The following is an 18666-nucleotide window of genomic DNA, read 5'->3' on the forward strand; positions in this document are numbered from 1 at the left end:
TTCCAGTCATTATTATTTCACCAAACACACCAAGTTGACCAGTAGAACTCGCTAAGGGTAGGAAAGCCTGGCATCTATCTGCTTCCTATTGGAATAAAATTTCTATGGCTAGAACGGCCTAAATCAAAACCGAAATCTTCGAAACTTGACTTCGGAAGTGCTGGATGACGTAGACAGACATGTCGAAGCTTGAAATTTCAGTTTTACGAAACTTAGCATCAGACTCAACCCGCCTTGTGGTTCCCGAAGTCAAGACGACTTAAAGATCTGGATTCGTTCGATCCAACCATTGGGATGCGCCAACAAGGCGTATATCGTTCCGGGTTCTGGCTCCACAACGGCTAAGCTGCAGCCTGGAGGGAAGTGCTTCTTGATGTCGCAAAGTTTAATAGGTTTCTCAACCTGAAGAGCACAATTCCTCTGACGTTTGATTGCTGCTGTATATATCTCGTCGTTATGCCATTTCCGTCGGCGGATGAAGACCATCAGGTTCCCAGACGGTGTAGGTGCTGCCGCTACAATCTGGGATCCAACGCTTTCTGTTTCTTTGGATAGGCTGTTGTCTTCAAGCAGAGCAACACGACTAAGCTCGGAATAGCTTACGACTACGGAATGTCCAGACGAGTGAGAGAATGGGGTGAGAAAGAAGGTCCGCTCTCCACCAGAATCCGCATCTCTCTACTAGCATGTTTAAAAAGTACTCCATGGGTAATCTGAAGATCCGGAAGATACTTACTACGGGCTTTGAATTAGTAAAGGTCGGCTCACGCTTGCTCACAGTAATAAGGCTGGTGTCCCACACCTGCCACATGTCTTTTCGAGCGGCCCATCCAAATAACCAAAGAGTAGCAGACGTGAAAGCAATCGATTGCCATGCATTTGCATCAATTGGGAACCCAGCCAACGATATCGGGGGAGCATCGTAAAAACTACCGTCAGATAAGTTAGCCAGTCGGATTCCAGAGATCGCGATACATACCCCTCCTTATAAAGATATACACGGTCAATAAAACAAATTGCAACATCTCCCTTATCCGATATCCTCATTTCCAACATTCTCCTAAGATTTCTATCAATCGGCTCTGGTTCAGATTTATAGAAGCTTGGCGGCGTTGGATGAACCTTGTAGATGGAGACCTGATAACTGTGAGTATTTAACGTTAAAAAGCTGAGGAAGAAAATATACCATGTTCCGCTCATCTTTAGTCGTATGACATGCAACGAATACTTTCGTATTGGTTTTGAAAGACCCCGCTATGCTAATTGATTCGATCCGCCACCCCTTCTCTACAGGGAGAATCTCTTGGCCCAACTCATCCAATTTAGGACTTTTCGGGTACCATGAATCTGTTTCGCCTGGAACCTTTAGGTCTAATTTAGGAAGACAATGAATGATAGCATGCCTTTTATTCCAAGTTACTCCAATATCACCATCTGGTGACACGGCGCAATGATCGGCGCTGTGGTTTTTCCCTCCCACTTTCTCAAACCCAATCCTGGCAAACGTGGACCGTTCATCGAGAGGGGTGGGACGAAGGTGGAGTGGATCAGATGCGCTCGAATTGTGTGAGGATTGTTGGAGGCTTGAAGACCGGGAGTGTTCCAGTGGTAGAGTAGACTGGAGCATTAAAGCACCGGTTGGTGTGTTAAAACGACTCGCAATGGGAGAGTTCTCATCAAGTCCACTATCCCGCCGGACCTGCGGAGAGTGGTCCCTGGAAATGGCAATTTGAGCAGAATCACTAGAGGTCATACGCTCGAATTGAGAGGAATCGAGGACGGGAAGGGAGTCTGCCCGACTTTGACCAAAGGGTGGCGGAGAAGCCAAAGGCGGTGAGAGTCCACCAGCGTGAGAGGCCTGCCCTAGTCCAGGTGAGCCCCCGGCGTAAGTGTTAGAGGCACCCTGCCCTGCCTGCTCTGCGCCTAGGGCTGAAGAATTTTCGTTATTGGTCGAGTACATGTCTGTGCGATCAGCTTCGCCTAGGGATGCATGCTGATATGGGATGGCGGGGACTGGGAATGAGATTTCGAATGGCTCAGAATCTGGTTCTGCTCGGTTCGGATGGATTTGAGTTACTCGAAGTCCTCCCACTTCTCTACCGAGCCTGGTGGCTGAGATTCCAAGGCCTACTTGTGAAGGGAAACCTGCGCTTCTGAAAATCCGTGAAAGCTCATCTCGTACTTCCCCAGCCAACGGCCGACCTATGGAATTGATCGTGAGCATTCTAAGAACAAGGTTGACGTAAGGTGATACCCAAGAAGCGCGTTCAGGAAACCGGTGAGCAAGACCAAGCAACCAGTCTCGGATTGAAGATTTCAGCACAACTTCTCCATTGGTGTTTTGGTAAAACCGAGAATTCGTATGAACTGTGTGTTGGAATTGCTGCTTTTCAAACTCCTTGACTATGGCTGACCCTCCCAATGCAAATGCAAGGACGAGAGCGAGAACACATCCATAAGACCAAATGTCACTCTTTCGTCCATCTTCTAGTAGGGCTCCTTCTTTCTCTATCTCGGGAGCCGAATAAGCGCCCGGAGGCCTTCTTGTAGTATCAGGAGAGAATCGAGTAATCAGATCCCTAGGTGGAATAGGAGCCAGATATTGACTTGACGCAGAAAAGCCATGCTCTTCGGGCTCGCGATCCTTAGCTTGTTTGATCCTTGAGATACCGAAGTCTGCGATTTTCCACTTTCCGACTGGAGAAATTGGTTCATCCGGGTGCCTTCGATCTGGCAACCATACGACGAGGATATTGTCTGGTTTTAGGTCGTTGTGGACACAACCTATCTTTGAACCATCCCATAGTCCATGATGTAAAAAGTGTAGAGCGTCAGCCAGGATGGAAGCTTCCTGCACAAAGTCTATCCCCTTGAAGCTTGAAAAATGGCCTAGATTCTTCCGCGTATACTCCTGGTATGCAGGTAAATCGTGCAAGTACTCATTCAGATCAAAGCAAGCCAGGTCGTAAAGAATATTGAATGTAGTTCCATGTTCAGTATCGTGTATAATCGTGGCAAGGTTAATCATGATACGGCGATGGCTCGACAAACATCCACGTAGCTGGTTGAGATTGCCAGTCTCGATAGTGAACCGGTCTTGCGTGTAGACTACCTTACGAGCGATCTCAAAAGCCTAAGGGAAAAAGCAGGATTAGGGATACCGTACGCTTGACCATTGTGGGATGAATAAAAGGACATACGCTATCGTTTTTGCCATTTAAAAAGCTGAAATAACCGGCGGCAATAGTTTCCTTGTAAACGGTAGCAGACCCCCCCCTGGCGATATACTCTGAACGTACGAAAGGTAGTCTACGTTCTCGCGGATGGCACTCTGCTTTGCCAGCTTCTATCACAGTCGGAAGGAAGGTCCACTGCTTCTCATAGAATTCTTTGCCGAAGCTGCGCAGAAAAGATGCTTGCCTCAACTCACTGAGGTTAGTAAAAGGTAGATTTTTGTCAAGGTGATGACTTGGCTGGTTAATAAATATGGTGTTGAGGTGGGGCCAGTCTCTCCAGTGGATGGCGACAAGGATCGATACAACCTTGAGCAGGTTAATCCGAATGAATTCCAAAGCGCTTCCATCATTTTCCAAAGCCCAGTCAAATGGAAACAGTTTGGATAGCCGACCTGGCTTTCCCCAAATTCGCTGGATGTCCGCTTCTAGGACAAAATCGCCTGTTTCAATGCCCGATCTTTGGGTAGCATCATCCAACTCCGTCTTGACGTCCTCGAGCATTTGCTCGAGGTCGGCAGCTGAAGCCATGATAATCACAGAGATCTAGTATATAGCTTCTTGACTGCAAAGATAGTTCAAGGTCAAAATGCTCTTTGTTTCGGCTTCGCATGGCTTGTTGGGTAGGATAGATGTCTTGGTTGTGGAGGAAAAGAACGCGTTCACGGTAAAGGAGACTCAATGAAGAACGGTAAGACCATGATAGTAGTAAAGTGAACGTCGGAACGAAAAGTCAAAGCTAGTCGGGAACTACGTGCAGTGGATCGATACAATTAGGTTGTGGCTCAACGGTAATCAGGCATCCATGGCAGACGGTTGGGGTGACTGCAAGGTTTTCTTATCGCTTGTGACAAAAAAGACGTGCAGATGTGGCGCCCTATTCTCGGTTACTTCAAGAAATCTTACTGTACAGGCGCAGTTGAAGCATCTCCGCACTTCACTTGGCAGCCGGGCGGGGCGTTGGGCGTCGCTTATGCCTGCTTTGGGTCGCTGATGGGCTGGTTTGAGCCAAAGAACATTCAGCCCCATTCGTCTTTTCGAAGACTGGAATTGTTTCTTGGGCCGCCATGTAATTTCATGGGTAATTTTAACGCCGCACTCCGGCAGCGTAATGCATAATTCCTCCATCCCAAGCTTGAGCTGAAAGTGAGCGTACTCTGGCGCAAACCACTGGGTCAGAGACGTTCCGCTAGGACCCTCGCAATTGCTGCAGCCACCATATCTCATACAGATTGCTTTATTTTCCATCACACTCACTAAGAGCACTCTGGCTCTTGAGCTCCACTCATCTACAGGGTTGTGGATTATTGACAGTAGAATACAAACACGAACTGTGCTCCTTTGATTGTGGCCCGTGCGCGAACAAAACATCAACACACCACGCGGGTGACAAAAAAACTGGCACTGCAAACCATACAAATCACGGGGAACGTCAAAAGTCGATTAACTCTACGAATTTATTAAGCCACAATAACGTAGGTTTTTTTATTTTTAAATAGATAAAGGTGTTAAGGTACCTTAAAATATTAAACTTATATTTTTATTATTTTATATCTTTCTGTGGTTGTTATATTATTAAGCTGTAAAGAAGATGACTACTTTGCAGTGCCAGTTTTTTTGTCACCCGCGTGCACACCTCTCTACCGAAGCATCTATATCCCTTGCACAGTCAATTCGTCCAATAACTTGTGGCCCGTGCACAACCAATCAATCAACCGCGTTCGTAGGCGGTTAGGCGTTCTGCTATACACATAAGGTTTGACATAATGCTTCAAATATATATATATTTGTATCTACACTTTACCCTTGGTAGCGATTCGATCTTGGGTTCAAGATTTTGTACCATTAAGTGGTTTATTTAATTGATAAAGTTTTGTTAACACTACTACTGGCGTTAACAAGACCTTGTTTAACCTAATTAATATATTATATCAAAGAATAAGAAGGCGAAAATTCTACCCCCGAGCCTTAGCGACCTTTCCTATTAATCTTCTCTACACTAATGGCGCACTAAATCTACTAATTCTCTCGCACTATTTAAGCTTACATAAACAGACGGATTGCTTAAGAAAATAGCTGCTTATATAAATAAGTATATGAGGCTTTACCCCTGCTAAAAATATAAAAATGAGAATATGAAGGTTAAAACGCCTTAAAAATAGTGGGTTATAATTAATTGATTAAATCTTGTCACACGGGGATGCAGGTATATGGTAGTGTAAGGACTCCATAAGGTAGATTAACAAGCGAAGCTATCACGTAATCGCAGGAAGCTCCTGTAGATGTCCACGTACCCCCCCTACCAACAAATCTACAGCTTTATTTTGTCAATGCTTAATTGAATCTAGAGTCTCTAGTTGATTCAGTAAAAGGAGCACCTTTCGTAGCGGCGCATGGGATAGGCGAGTTGGTGTTCGCTGAGCTTTAACCCAAGATCCACATCCTGCGCATCTATGGTTCTACCTTTTTCCCTTGGGTACGCCGTTGTCGCCTCTTCTTATCTTGCTGGGATTTCATTAACCACCAAGTAGAAAGTGTGATCACTGTCAGAGGAATTGTGACACAGACGTAGATCCAGAATTGAGTGCTAATGACAAACCTTCGGTTACTCGCTTGAAATGAGAACAAGTTTGTTCCTAAAAGAGACTGGCAAAACAAGACTAAGTAAATGACGTAGTGTCAATACAGATAAAGGCACAGACTTTGGACTTACTGCAACGAATGACGCTGGTAGATATATCAACGAAAAGATTGTGATGACCCTTACGGTAGCATTGTCATCCACGGTTTCTTGGGTAAGAGCAAGCATATGGTTGTTTAACTTGTCAGAGGTTGATTGGTTTCTTAAATCTAATAAATTCGCGAGCTAAATATCTCATTACTATATGGAAATTAAATCAGAGATATGATAGGATCCTACCAAACCAATTGTAGCTCCAACCCTCTTTTGCATGATCTCTACACTCGCAAAGTGGCCTTCAAGTCGATTCAGCATTGCGGATAAGCTAGAATACATCTTTTTAGAGCCACTGTCGCGCGTGAAACCGTCCACCGTGTGAGCTTCGTATAGAGTCTTGAGGGCTTCTATTGTACGAATAGCTCCCCGGAGACATGCGGAGGTCCTGAAAGAAACTTTGTCCTCAAGGTTTCGGAGTTCCTTGAGTGTATCCGGACTGAGATTGTAGTTGACATCTCTGCTAACATCAAAGGCCAGAATCTTTTCGCGCTATGGTAGAGTAAGCAATGAATCACAAAAGAGTAGCTTACATACAAGATTTTTGAATATACGGGCAAGCTCTTCAATATATACTTGCCAATTGTTTAGATACGACGAGAAAAGCAGCACATGTATATCCATGGCTTCTTGAGACAGAGCACCAGCACGGTCCCCTTTCTCAAAGAGAGCTTCTAGTCGGCGCTGAGCCACCGAATTCTTCATTGGGTGGAGAAAGATGAACAGACTCGTGTTGTTGCTTGAAGAGTATCGATGAAAAACTCCCGTTTGACGCATCGACCATGGATCCTTTGGCGGCTTTCTGCCATTCTTTTCTACATACATAAGTTGGTAGCTCACACCTAAAAGGACTTAGTATACAGCAGTATCGAAAGCATCTAATAAAATAGGATTGACAAATCCTTACTATAAGACCCATCTGGTTCCAAGGAGACGGATGTGTACCCAGAAGACTCTTCAAAAACATGGGATTGGTTCCCGAATTTGAAAAGAACATTAAGAAAGTCCAAAGACACATTGAAATGGACTAGTAATTGTTGCATACAATTCCGATTGATACTCAATTCGCTTAGCGAGAACGTCTGCGGAATAGAACTGCAGAATGTTAGCTGATGATGAAATACATACTAGAGAAACTGTACATGATACGGAAATTAGGCGGAAAACTCGATCGGGAATCAGCCTTGATGAAGAATACCAAAGTGTTTTCATCGGAGAAGGTTAATACAGATGTTTTTTCGGAGCTCTCTGTTTTCTTCATTAGCTACCTTTCTAGCGCCAAAGCCGTTGACCAGACCATTGTCAAACTACTTGAACTATCAACGCCAAAGTAAACCTCCGGGACCTTTCCGCCAATGATAATTTAGAGGCAAACTCACACAAAGGGTCACTCACCATATCTTTCGATGATCTGAACATCCACCGAGTCTTCATCCGTGAACAGATCCGAAGCAAGCTCTTTCATACGCTTGGTGATTGCATCTCCATCAACGACCACAGGGTCATAGTCTTCCAGGCATTTTGGGTAATCCCACCATTCCTGAGATTCATCTTGGATGCTTTTTTCGGACATGAGGACTATTGGGCAGCGAATTTGGGGAGAACAAGAGCCGGACAAAGTGGGTCTCGCACGCCGGCGGTCAGCCCGGACGTCTCTTCATAGCGCTCATGCATCGGCCTGGGGCTATGCATGCAGGCGAAAGGGAGTTTTTCGTATGGTGTGCTGCGAGTTCAGCCTTGCAGCTCTTGCCGTTGGTGATGGTGCGGCGGAGCTAATGAAAGGCCACTAGCAGCTGGGGAATTTGGCCCTCAGCGCTTTGACAATTTCTACGGTACACAACAAGACTCCACAAACAGCCCACCCCCCTAACCGCACGAGAAGGGGGCGAAGCATCTTGTGCAGGGCGAATGCATCGTCAACTCATAAGATTGGCCAGTTTCTATCATGTGTTCTCAGAAGGCTTATCAAAAACGCCATCAATATCAATATGCGCCTCTTCCAGTTCCGGCGCCTTCTTCAGCCCAGCCTTGCTCAACATTTGCTCTGCGACTCAATGCTTCATAATGGGCCTACATGATGTTAGCTACTCGTTGCACAGACTAGGTCTTTCGGTTACCCTGCTGCTGTGACGAGAGATATCGCGACTGACCTAAAGTCGTTCTGGAACATGAGCTTTGCGTTAGTAGACTTAACGAGAAGAGCTCGTGAAGTACTTACAAGTGGCACTAGTTCTGGCGCCCAAAATTCAAACTGTTCTATTCCTTCCTAATTAGTGCATTAGTACTGCACTGCGCAATTTTGGCAGCCTAACGGAGGTTCTGCCTGAATAGAGAAGCAAGCGCTCACACGAATGTGGAAACGGTCCTTTGCCGGACCAGGAAACTTCTCGCGAGGAAAATGTTTCTCCAAAAACATCTCAAGGTCATATTTGTCAATATAACCAGATTCTTTAGATCCTAGCACGTTCTGAACTTTGTAAGTACTCATGCTGGCTTAGTCGCGAGGGTTGGAGATCGTCAGAATGGAGGCATACGGAGCCGTGGAATTTCAGGCCCTTTCAAGGACACTGCAGGCTATATATCGAGCCTTAGGCGCTCACCCTCCAGCCTGCTAGTGTGGCTGGCCACTTTCGGGAAATCCCACAGCTCGTAGCTCGTTCTGGGTCCCGTAATACTCTCATCGATTTGAGAACGCTGCACAGACTTGCTGATAAGCAAGCAAGCAAGCAAAACACCCCTCTGCTTGCTTGATTGCCCGATTTGGAGGCCCTCCGCTTGCTTGCTTGCTTGCTGGCCTCAAAATCACGTCTGCTTGCTTGCTTGCTTGTTAATTGCTTGCCAAGACAGTATAGAACCCGAAGTTGTATAGAAAATCCGCTATGGCTTCGCCCAGCAGCAGTATATTGCCCACTAAACTCCTCCACCATCAATCAATAAGCTCGTTCGCGCGGCTCGGAGGCAGTTTATAAGGCAGACACGGTAAAGGCAGCGCGTATATTGCGATCTTGGCGTAGTATAGAGGATCGAAGAAGTAAGTTGCCCAAGGCTTTAGGTCAGCGCGGAAAAACGTTTTTAAATAGGCTTAGCGGTTGCCTAAAAGGACTTGTTTACACTATTTGCATTACCTTGGCCATTAGAAATTAACTCTAAAAACGCTAAAGGTCTATCAACCACCGCTACTACTAAATTAACTATATACAAGCAATAAACAAGCAAGCAAGCGCTTCCTTTGCTTGCTTGNTTGCCCAAAATGAGGCCTCTTGCTTGATTGCTTGCTTACTGCCAAGACAAGCAAGCAAGCAAGCAAGCAGGGTCTTGCTTGCTTATCAGCAAGTCTGACGCTGCACAACTCAGCCACGCCCCCATCGCGTCACTTGTCGGTGAAAATCTTTAAGGCAGCGAAAAGTCCCCCATTACTGCTCCTAAAAGCGCTGTCTCAGTCAGTACCTTTTTCTTTGAAGAAGTTAATCTATTTTTCCCATTAAGAAAAGCACGCTTCTTGGTATATCTATGGGCTTTATCCGCTCAACTGCCTGCCTTCAAATTTAAGAACTTGGCGTGGTCTAGACGACTTAGTGAGTCTTACCCCGGTTACAGACTTCTTATTGGTGAATCGTAATGCCGAACATCCTAACAATCTCTAGCATTCAATGCAACACTCAGTCGGTATACAACAAGTAAATGGGTTAGCGCAAAGTCGTGATTTAGCTGCAGGTGCCCATACATCTGATGGTTCTGCGCAAGCACCATCTTCTTCGAATGGATCCTTTGACAGTTCCGTGACCCCATTTCCTCTCCTCCGGTCAGTTACACTTCCAAAGCGTTCCCAAGAAAAGTTTACACATCATCCAACTATTGAAGGGGCCTAAGCTGATTGAAGACCATGATATAATAGGCGAAAATTGCAATGGTATCAGATTTTTGTAAGATATTGTCCCTCTTTGCAGGCTTACTGAGTCCAGTTGACTAATGTAATCGCATATAGACGATTGCCATCAGCGCCACGATCGGCCTAGGTATCTTCGTTAATGGCGGCAAAGCACTTCAAGTCGCAGGGCCGGGAGGAGCTTTATTCGCGTTCGCATTCGTCGGTCTTGTCGCGATCGCTGTTTTGGAATGTATTGCGGAGATGATTGGCATATGGCCAGTCTCAAATCCTTTCGGAGAGTTCCTAAAGGTCTTTGTAGACGAAGATCTGGCTACTGTCATGGGAATTGCATACTGGTAGGCAGGATTGCAGAGCTCCCTTAGTTCCGGTCCCTCCTGCTGACACACGGGAAGGTATTCCTATGCCATGGGCTTTCAGACATTACTGGTTGCGGCCTCCGAGCTTTGCGGTTTTTGGGGTATGTCGACTACGATGAAAGCTCTCGTGTTGTTCATTGCTTGCCCTCTGGTACTGTATGGCATTAATTACCTTGGAGTATATGTGCGTTCATAGTCACTCCGATTTCGATATATTCTAGCTTACGAGAATTTCATAGCGGTATGGTATCATAGAAGTGATTATCGGTACCATCAAGATTATATCAGTTATCGGGGCCTTTGCATTGATGATTGCGGTTAATCATGGTGGTTGGCATCCCAGTTGTCATTTAAGAACGCTCTGTTGTTGACATAGTAATAGACTTCGCCAGCGGACTCCGCATAGGAACAACTTGTAAGCCTCGTTCTCAGTTGTCTTTCTCGAGGTTTAATCTAACAGAAGTGGTATGTAGATATCAATGACGGCTTCAAAGTTGATCACGAAGTTGTTACCGGTGTTTTCCCTGCACTTTGGTGAGTAATCAGCATCCTTAAATTCAAATTGCTATCTAATCGCATAATGATAGTGCCGCCGTTGTCCCTGCATGCTTTGCCTATATTGGTGTTGAAGTTGTAGCAATGACGGCCTTCGAGGCAAGGGATCGAACACAACTACGACTACCAGTGAAGTTTATTGCGTATTTTATTACTGTCCTCTATATTCTCGCAGTCGCAGGCTTTGTGGTGAACGTCAAATGGTGTGATCCAAACCTACCCCTACCGACCTCATGGGCCCAAAGCAGGCCTTGTGAGGGAATAATAAACACCATTTACCGGAGGGGGGAAAACTCAACTCTGCCCCACAACTCGACTTTACCTCACCAGAGCCCTGCAATCTACGTCATAGCATTAATGGAGACTGGCGAAAGGGTGTGGCCTGCATTTATCACTGGCGCTTTGGTGTTCTCAGTAATATCTACCGCGCTTACCAACCTTTATGTTGCCTCTCGATCCTTGTTCGGCATGACTCGGAGGATTGATAGGCAAGCAGGCCGCATCCCCCGTCTATTTGCGAAGCTAGGTACTGTCCATTCAAGGAATGGTGTTCCTGCTTGGGCTCTTTTCGTATCCGCCGTTTCGTTTTGGTGGTTGCCGTTTATTCGGCTAGGTCACGGAGACTCAGTGGGAGAGGTAAGCGTCATGGGGATATATTGTAACATGAACTAACAATAGAACAGGTCATAAATATACTTAGCACCATGGGAAGCACTGGTTGTTTGTGTGTTTGGGCGTCTCAATGTCTTGCCTACATTCGCTACCATTCGTGGTCAGTAATCAAATTCACCAAGGATATTTATTATGGCTACGTAGCAGACATTCTAATAATATCTAGGCTTAGGGCTCATCGAAATAATGTCAGGCAAACCTATCCACGACTATATCGGTGGGGAGACGAAAGCTTAGCCCAGAGTCGCAGCTTTGGAGCGTACTTTCAACCGGCTTTGGCCTGGTTTGGCTTTATTGCATCATTGGCAATCGTCTTCATCTTTAATAGTGCAAGTTGGTGGCATGGCCACATTACCACAAATGAGGTCATAGCTGCATACATTGGGGTAAACATCAGCTCCTCCCTCAGCCTGCCAATAAATACTAACAGGCCATCTCAGCCTGCTTTCCTCGCTATAGTCTGGCTTTGTCTCAAGCTTTTCAACACCGACCGCGTTTGGTACCAACGCCTCGGTGCCTGGCCGGAACTCAACCAGGCCATCACTAGATTACTTAATACGGCCGACGAAAATATGCTGCCTGGCACAGACGCAGAACCAGTAAATAGCAGCCGACAGCGATCGCAAGTCCCGATTATTGACGTATCGACCGCAAACACGGAGGAAAACAATGCGAGGTCTAGGCAGGTGGATATCACACCGCAGAACTCTCCAGGGCAGTGATCTACTTGGACCAGTGTTTTTATCCATATTCAATATTAATTAGAAAATATTAAATATTGAATATTAACGTTTAATATTCAATATCAATATAAAATGTGTTAATATTTAGTATATTAAATATTAAAGATTTTTAAAGGTAAGATGGTAACCAAAGCTTTAATTCCTCGGTAGATATAACTCTAGCCTTTAAGTAATACGTGCGTCTTCTTAATTTAGTAGGTAGCCCTATATAAATTAAAAATATCTAACTATTGGATTAAGGCTTACTTATTATCGCGCACGGTATCTTTAAAATTTAAACTCTTGTATATACTTAAGATCTAAACAATGCCATGCCTCCCTTATCTCCTATTAATATTAATAACAATACTAAGGTCTCCTCTGGCCTTTCTAAGCTTAATTCCAATTAGTTTACTTACTCCGCTAATAATAAAGCCTCCAGCAACTCTACCGCGAGCTCCTTAAATATATCTACCTCCTAGCTACCTCATAAAAAGCGGAAGCGTACTATTACTTCTATATAGTCTCTCTCTCGCGATCTACTTCCTTATAAGCCTTCCCGCGACGGCAGAAATAAGATCTGGTATTATTTAATATGCAAATGGAACTCTGCCTCTTTAACATCTACTTGCGCCTACCTTAGTAAAAAGTATAGTATTAAAGTGTAAGCTAGAGAGGTTAAGGCTAAGAAACTTTAATAGGAGCGCCTTATAAATATAATTAATAAATTAGGAGACTTAAAGTAGGTAGAGCACAAGGAGTAGGAAGAGAAGATCCTTTAAGAAGCTATTAATTGCGAAGCTTTTAATAAGGCTCTTATATAGCTTATTACTATTCAAAATCTATTATATAATACAGCTACCTAGCCAGAGCTTTATGCGTTACTTATAACGGTTAATTATACTATAAAGGAAGTAGCAATTAATACGGTTGGAACTATACTAAAGTTAATTAAGCAATCCTTTGTAGTGCATCGCGAAATACTAAAATTAAAGCTTTAAAACTCTCTCTTAAAAATCCACTTCTTAATTAATATATAGACGTCTCTAAATTACCGAGCTTTTTAAGCAATAGTTACTTATTTTATAGACGTAGATATACAGGAATTACAGAAGGCTCTACTTGCTCTATTAAAGCTCCCTTTATACAGTGGTAAAGATTAAGCCGCTGCCTTTCTTTAAGTCGCTAAGCAGTACAATATTTTAGGTAGAATTGGCTATATATACGGTAATAATCACGGCTTAAATAATAAGACGTGTCGCCTTATATTAGAAGGCCTTAAGGCCAAAGAACTATTATATTAGAATCCTACTTGCTACTAAATTCAATACAGCGGCTATATCGTTAACCTTACCCTCTAGGCCTTCCTCTATATTAAAGACAATGACGTAATTAACAAAGCCGTATAGTAGCTAGAACTTAATAAGAACTTAATAATTAATAAAAAGCTTGCGTAGAAAATAAAGAAGGCACAGGCTGCAAAATAGAGAGAGATTGGTATACTAGGTAAAGTTTATAACCTTATTATATATATTTAAGCTTTAGAGGCTCGCTGGAATAGCTTTAAAGCTCTCTATAGAAAGTCTATTCCTTTAGATAATAATACTTAATAGAACTTATAGTATCTTATACTTAAAGTAATTTAAAATAATAAGGTTTAATTAGTAATTAACGCGTATGCAATAAAGTGGTATAAGGAAGTTAAAGACAACTTCCTTACGCCTAAGAACTGGCTAATTATTAAGGACACGTACTCCTTCTTAAAGCCGTTTTATAAGATTATATTAATAAATTAAGGCGACTTCTTATTAATTAACTAAACTCTCTATACTATAGACATACTTATTAAGCACTTATTACGGGACACCCCCATAACACCTTGCACACATCTACCTGTTTTTACTAACTTAGCAATTAAAGACCAACTACGAAATGGTAATTTAATGGCAGTTTAATGGCAATCTAACGGCAATCTACGGCATTTTGCTATATTCTGCCAAGTTCTACCAAATTTTACTAAGTTCTGCTAGGACCATAACCTAAACCCTATTCTGCCCTATGTATATATTAACTAAGTATAAGGTAAGGATGTGGATAGGGAGTCCAATGATAGAACAATAGGTATATTGTATAGACAGAGACAAATCCTTAAGGGAAAAGGAGGAGTCTATGTGCGAGGTAGGAAGGGTTTTCCCTAAGTATATATAGAGCACGTGCCTTACGGGCGAGTCACCCCTGGGTTGCCCTAGGGTCGCCCGTACCTTACGGCTATATAACTATCTACTTAGGTTTTACCTAACAATGCCCCCCCCTTTAAAAAGGGTCGTCCCCGATCCTTTATATACTTAAGCCTTAATAAAACCCCATAAAAAACCTTAGTAAGGAAAAAATTTAAAGGGGAAAGAGCGTCTTAATTTTGCGTATAGAGAGACGGGTAGTATATATGCGCGGCGCAAAGATATTAAGGAACTTTAACCGGCGGTTAAAGTTATCTAATTGGTTAGATTTGCCTTGCTAAGACTCCCCCACATTTAACTAAGCTAGTAGCGATTTTATATACCCGGTATGGAAAATCCTAATTAGTCCATTTAATAGGTAGAGCTAGTAGAGCTTAATACCGTTGCCTAAATTTAGTAGACCAGAAATATTCCAAAGCTCGCTTATATAGGTAGGTCGCTAGTACCTTGCGGGTAGATTATAGGTTATTTGCATACAGCTAGATTTATAGACGGTAAGGCTGTATACCTATTAAATCCGCCGCTAACCCTACTTTGGCCTTACGCTATACTAGCGTAGCGCTGTGTATACTTTATGGGTAGGTTATAGGTTACTTATATACAGCTAAATTAGGACGGTAAGGCTATATGCCTATTAGACCCGCCGCTAACCTATACTTTAGCCTTATGCGTTATCTGTGTAGTATATATATAGAATAGTATATAAGTTATTAGTATAGGTTACTACCGGTAGGTTATAAACCCTAGTTAAATAAACCCTAGTTATAAACAGGCCTATTCTCTAATATATAAATAATCTGCTTAGCTAGTATAGAGTAACGGACTAGGTTTAGGAAGGGTGCTTTTTAAGTTAAGCTTCGTTGCCGGTATACGCTATAGCCTCGCCTATAAGTTGCCTATAAGTTACTAGCATTGCCAGGTTACGTTAGAGTGTGGCTTATATAGGATATTAATAAATTAAAACTTCACCCCGTATATACGCCGCAGCTCTTATAGCAATCGTTACTTATTTTTTAATCCCTTAGGATATCCTCTGCTCCGCTTTAATATAGGTTATATTTTAATAGCAGCGTTTACTTTTCGCCTGCGCTTCGGCTGTAAGGCTAGGGTATTTTACTTATAGTACTTATCTAGTAGTTATTAACAATTTTTAAGTTCTATTTTATATTTCTATTTATTGTACTTATTTAGCTATCCTAGCCATTTAATAAGGTACTGTGGTTATCTAGTATAATTTTAATGGGTAGCGATTGCTTCTACTTCCTAGCTACCTTCCTTAAGCTCTTTTACTACTAGGGGTTAAAACCTAGGGCGTGACCTATAAGGCTCTAGTAGGGAGATATAGAAGACTAGGTAAAGCCGTGCTATAATAGGTAGGAGCTCTAGCTTATATACTTACTGCCTTACGCGCTTTAGGATCTAAAACGGTCCTATAAACTTATAGTTAAGCTTTTTATAGGGACGTTTCGTGTGGATGTTCTTAGAGGAGAGTAGGACTTGTTTACTAACGGCGAAGTGCTTGGCCAGGTGGTGACGATTGTAGTATTTTACCTAAAGCTTTTAGGCGTGTATTATTGACGCCGCCGCTACCTTATATATAAGGCGCAGGCGTTATAAATACGTCTCTGTAAGTTGGATATTTATTAACTTAGATCCCTTCCTACCTTACTAGGCGTCTTAGACGCTGTCTAGGACTCTATTTAGGACGTTTGGTAGCTAGCTATAGGCGAGTTTAATAGGGGAATGCTTTGTTGTAGTATGGACCTTAGAGTTATAGGTAAAGGCTACTTCTTTAAGTAGGGAGGCCCAATTGGACTATTTTTAGTTCGTAAATATGCGTAGGTATGCCTTAAGCTTTAAGTTCTGACGCTCTGTCTAACTATTTATTTACGGGTAGAATGTGGTGCTAAGTTTACGTTAAACGCGGAGATAGTAGTATATAGTGCTCTAGTACTCGCTTATAAATACACTACCCTTATTAGAGATAATATTATCTAGAGGCCCTATTTATATAAAGACTCTAAATAAGAGTTCTATGAGTTGCGTAGCATTAATTATCTTACGCACTAGATAGTAGCGTACTAGCTTTATAAAATAGTCTATAAGGATAAGGACGGAGTTATACTCTACGCTATTAGAAGTCTTAGACTCTAGAAAATCCGTAATAAAGTTAAGTAAATAATACCGCTAGGCCTAGGTGGGGACCTAGAGAGGCTATAGCTTACTATAGAGTTTATAGCGGCGCGATTTAGAGTATTAGTAGGTATTATAATTATCTAGGTATTTACGGAGGTCCTAGGTAAGGCCGTTCTAAGTATACTTTTGTATAATTACCTTAAAAGTACGGTTAAAACTATAGTGGCCGCCTATAGGGTCGTTATGATTCCGCTTAAGGATCTTCTATTATAGTAGTATATAATTTAGCACCTAGACCTTATTGTTTTGCCTTAGAAGTCCTTAATTATTAAGGGTATAGTCCTTATTACTGGCAGAAACTTATTCCTGGGTTAACTAATTATATATAAAGCGTGTAAAGGTGTCCCTTTTTTATACTCTATAAATAAAATTAACTAGTGACTTAGGGGGGTGTTCCATAAACGCCGTTTTAGCTAAAGTAGCTACTACTACCTCTTACTATAGCACGAGACTCTGCGTAAAGTCGGTGCTAGCGAAGTAACGTATAATACGTAGGTAACTCGCCGGGTTGTTATAGGGGACTATAGCCTAGGCTAAGGGGTCTTTCCTAGGGTTAAGCGCTATTAGGTTAGTTAAAGTGGTTTTTAGAGAAAATGGTAGGATGCTCTAGTCTACCGGCGCTAAGTTCGCGAGGGTTGCTCGCATGCTACACGTATACTACTCGCTAGTTTAGTATAGTAGCACTAGGGCCGCCCACAAGGCCTATAACCCACAACTTTTACTATAATGTAGGCAGTATGGCATTAAGGATTATCCTCTTACTATTATCTTTAAAGCCTTTAGTATAATTTAGGCGCTAGAATAGTGTGTTAGTAGAGTTTGCCTTACCTAGCTTATATTTAATCTTAAAATTAAACTTAGCCAGTTTCTTAGCGTACTGGGCCTAGTAAGTAAATAAGCTTTTAGTGGTTATAAAGTACCTAAGATTGTTATAATTATAGAGCACGCGCGTTACATACGCGGCGTATTTAAGGTAATGGCGCCACGTCTTAAAGCATTGCACTATAGCGAGTAGTTCTTTGTTATGCGTATTATACTATACTTTTAGGCTAGTAAGCTTCTAACTATAATAAGCAATTAGGTACTAGTGGAGTTAATCTTCCTACCCTAAAGGCTACAGAAGTATACCGCTATAGGCATAGTTAGAAGCGTTAGTAATTACTATTAGGGGTAAATTAGGGTTAAAGTGGCGAAGTAGAGGAGCCTATATAAATGCAGCGCGTAGCTTACGGAACGCCTACTATGCGTCATTAGGCTAGGACTAAGGTTAATATTATTTAGTAGGCCCTTTTAACTTATGCTTCTTCTTCTTCTCCCCATTTAATGTTGGGTTATAATGTGCCTATGTAAGATATACGTGTAGGGGGTATATGGTATCTAAGTAGTTCTAGATAAATCGCCTATAAAAGTTAGCAAAGCTAAGGAAGACCTAGATATCCCTATAGGACTTAGGCTTAGGCTATTCCTTAATAGCTTTTACGCGGTTAGGGTCTATTATAATACCCTTAGGGGTGATAATAAAGCCTAAGAACTTAACGTTTTTAGTATAAAAGATGCATTTTAATAGTTTGGCGTATAGGCCCCAAGTATAGAGCTATTATAGTACCTACTTAACATGCTTAACGTACTTGTCCTCGTTATTTAAGTAGATAAGAATATTATCTAGGTAAACTACGTAGATAGTATCTACTAGGGTTTCTAGAGCTTTATAAATATAGCTCTAAAAAGTTATAGGGGCGTTAGCAAGACTAAAGGGCATTATTAGGTACTTAAAGTAACCGTAGCGTGTTTTAAATACGGTCTTCTATTCGTCTCCCTTTTTAATACGAATTCTATGGTACGTATTATAAAGGTCTAGCTTTATAAATATTTTTATATAGCTAAGCCTATTAAAGAGTTCGCCGACTAGCGGTAGGGGGTACCGATTTTTAATTATAATCTTGCTTAGGCGTCTATAGTTAATGTATAGCTATATTATACTGTCTGCTTTCGGTATAAAGAGGATAGGCGCTCTAGTAGGCGACTTACTAGTCCTAATCTAGCCCTTTTTAAGAGCACTATTTAGGTACTTT

At 42.4% G+C, this 18666-nt stretch overlaps 5 protein-coding genes across 5 annotated transcripts; 1 reads left to right on the forward strand and 4 right to left on the reverse strand.

Moving 5' to 3' along the window:
- Positions 1-1285: 1285 nt before the first annotated feature.
- On the reverse strand, positions 1286-4071 carry K441DRAFT_671117 (kinase-like protein). Its single transcript, XM_067650382.1, has 3 exons — positions 3201-4071; positions 1404-3133; positions 1286-1356 (listed from the first exon to the last, which is right to left on the reverse strand). The coding sequence occupies exons 1-3, from the start codon at positions 3762-3764 to the stop codon at positions 1323-1325; spliced, it is 2328 nt and encodes a 775-aa protein (XP_067496690.1). The 5' UTR covers positions 3765-4071; the 3' UTR covers positions 1286-1322.
- Positions 4072-5684: 1613 nt separating this feature from the next.
- On the reverse strand, positions 5685-7722 carry K441DRAFT_623438 (uncharacterized protein; the record flags this gene model as incomplete). The annotated part of the gene is made up of 7 exons (XM_067646040.1): positions 7363-7722; positions 7110-7215; positions 6875-7062; positions 6505-6809; positions 6154-6459; positions 5947-6099; positions 5685-5879 (listed from the first exon to the last, which is right to left on the reverse strand). The coding sequence occupies exons 1-7, from the start codon at positions 7538-7540 to the stop codon at positions 5685-5687; spliced, it is 1431 nt and encodes a 476-aa protein (XP_067496691.1). The 5' UTR covers positions 7541-7722.
- A 682-nt stretch (positions 7723-8404) lies between these two features.
- K441DRAFT_373713 (uncharacterized protein) lies at positions 8405-8986 on the reverse strand. The gene has a single exon (XM_067641470.1). The coding sequence runs from the start codon at positions 8892-8894 to the stop codon at positions 8556-8558; it is 339 nt and encodes a 112-aa protein (XP_067496692.1). The 5' UTR covers positions 8895-8986; the 3' UTR covers positions 8405-8555.
- Positions 8987-9168: 182 nt separating this feature from the next.
- K441DRAFT_701428 (uncharacterized protein) lies at positions 9169-12177 on the forward strand. Its single transcript, XM_067653335.1, has 12 exons — positions 9169-9542; positions 9612-9769; positions 9863-9890; positions 9953-10191; positions 10249-10396; positions 10452-10542; positions 10595-10627; positions 10686-10746; positions 10800-11403; positions 11451-11539; positions 11606-11825; positions 11880-12177. The coding sequence occupies exons 2-12, from the start codon at positions 9618-9620 to the stop codon at positions 12159-12161; spliced, it is 1947 nt and encodes a 648-aa protein (XP_067496693.1). The 5' UTR covers positions 9169-9542; positions 9612-9617; the 3' UTR covers positions 12162-12177.
- Positions 12178-18092: 5915 nt separating this feature from the next.
- On the reverse strand, positions 18093-18308 carry K441DRAFT_428285 (uncharacterized protein; the record flags this gene model as incomplete). Its single annotated transcript, XM_067641607.1, has 2 exons — positions 18093-18188; positions 18210-18308. Coding segments are annotated over 2 exons (195 nt in total), but the record flags the coding sequence as incomplete, so codon positions are not given.
- Between the last annotated feature and the right edge of the window lie 358 nt (positions 18309-18666).

This window comes from Cenococcum geophilum, assembly GCF_001692895.1.
Source record: "Cenococcum geophilum 1.58 unplaced genomic scaffold K441scaffold_90, whole genome shotgun sequence".
Lineage (NCBI taxonomy): Eukaryota > Fungi > Ascomycota > Dothideomycetes > Gloniales > Gloniaceae > Cenococcum > Cenococcum geophilum.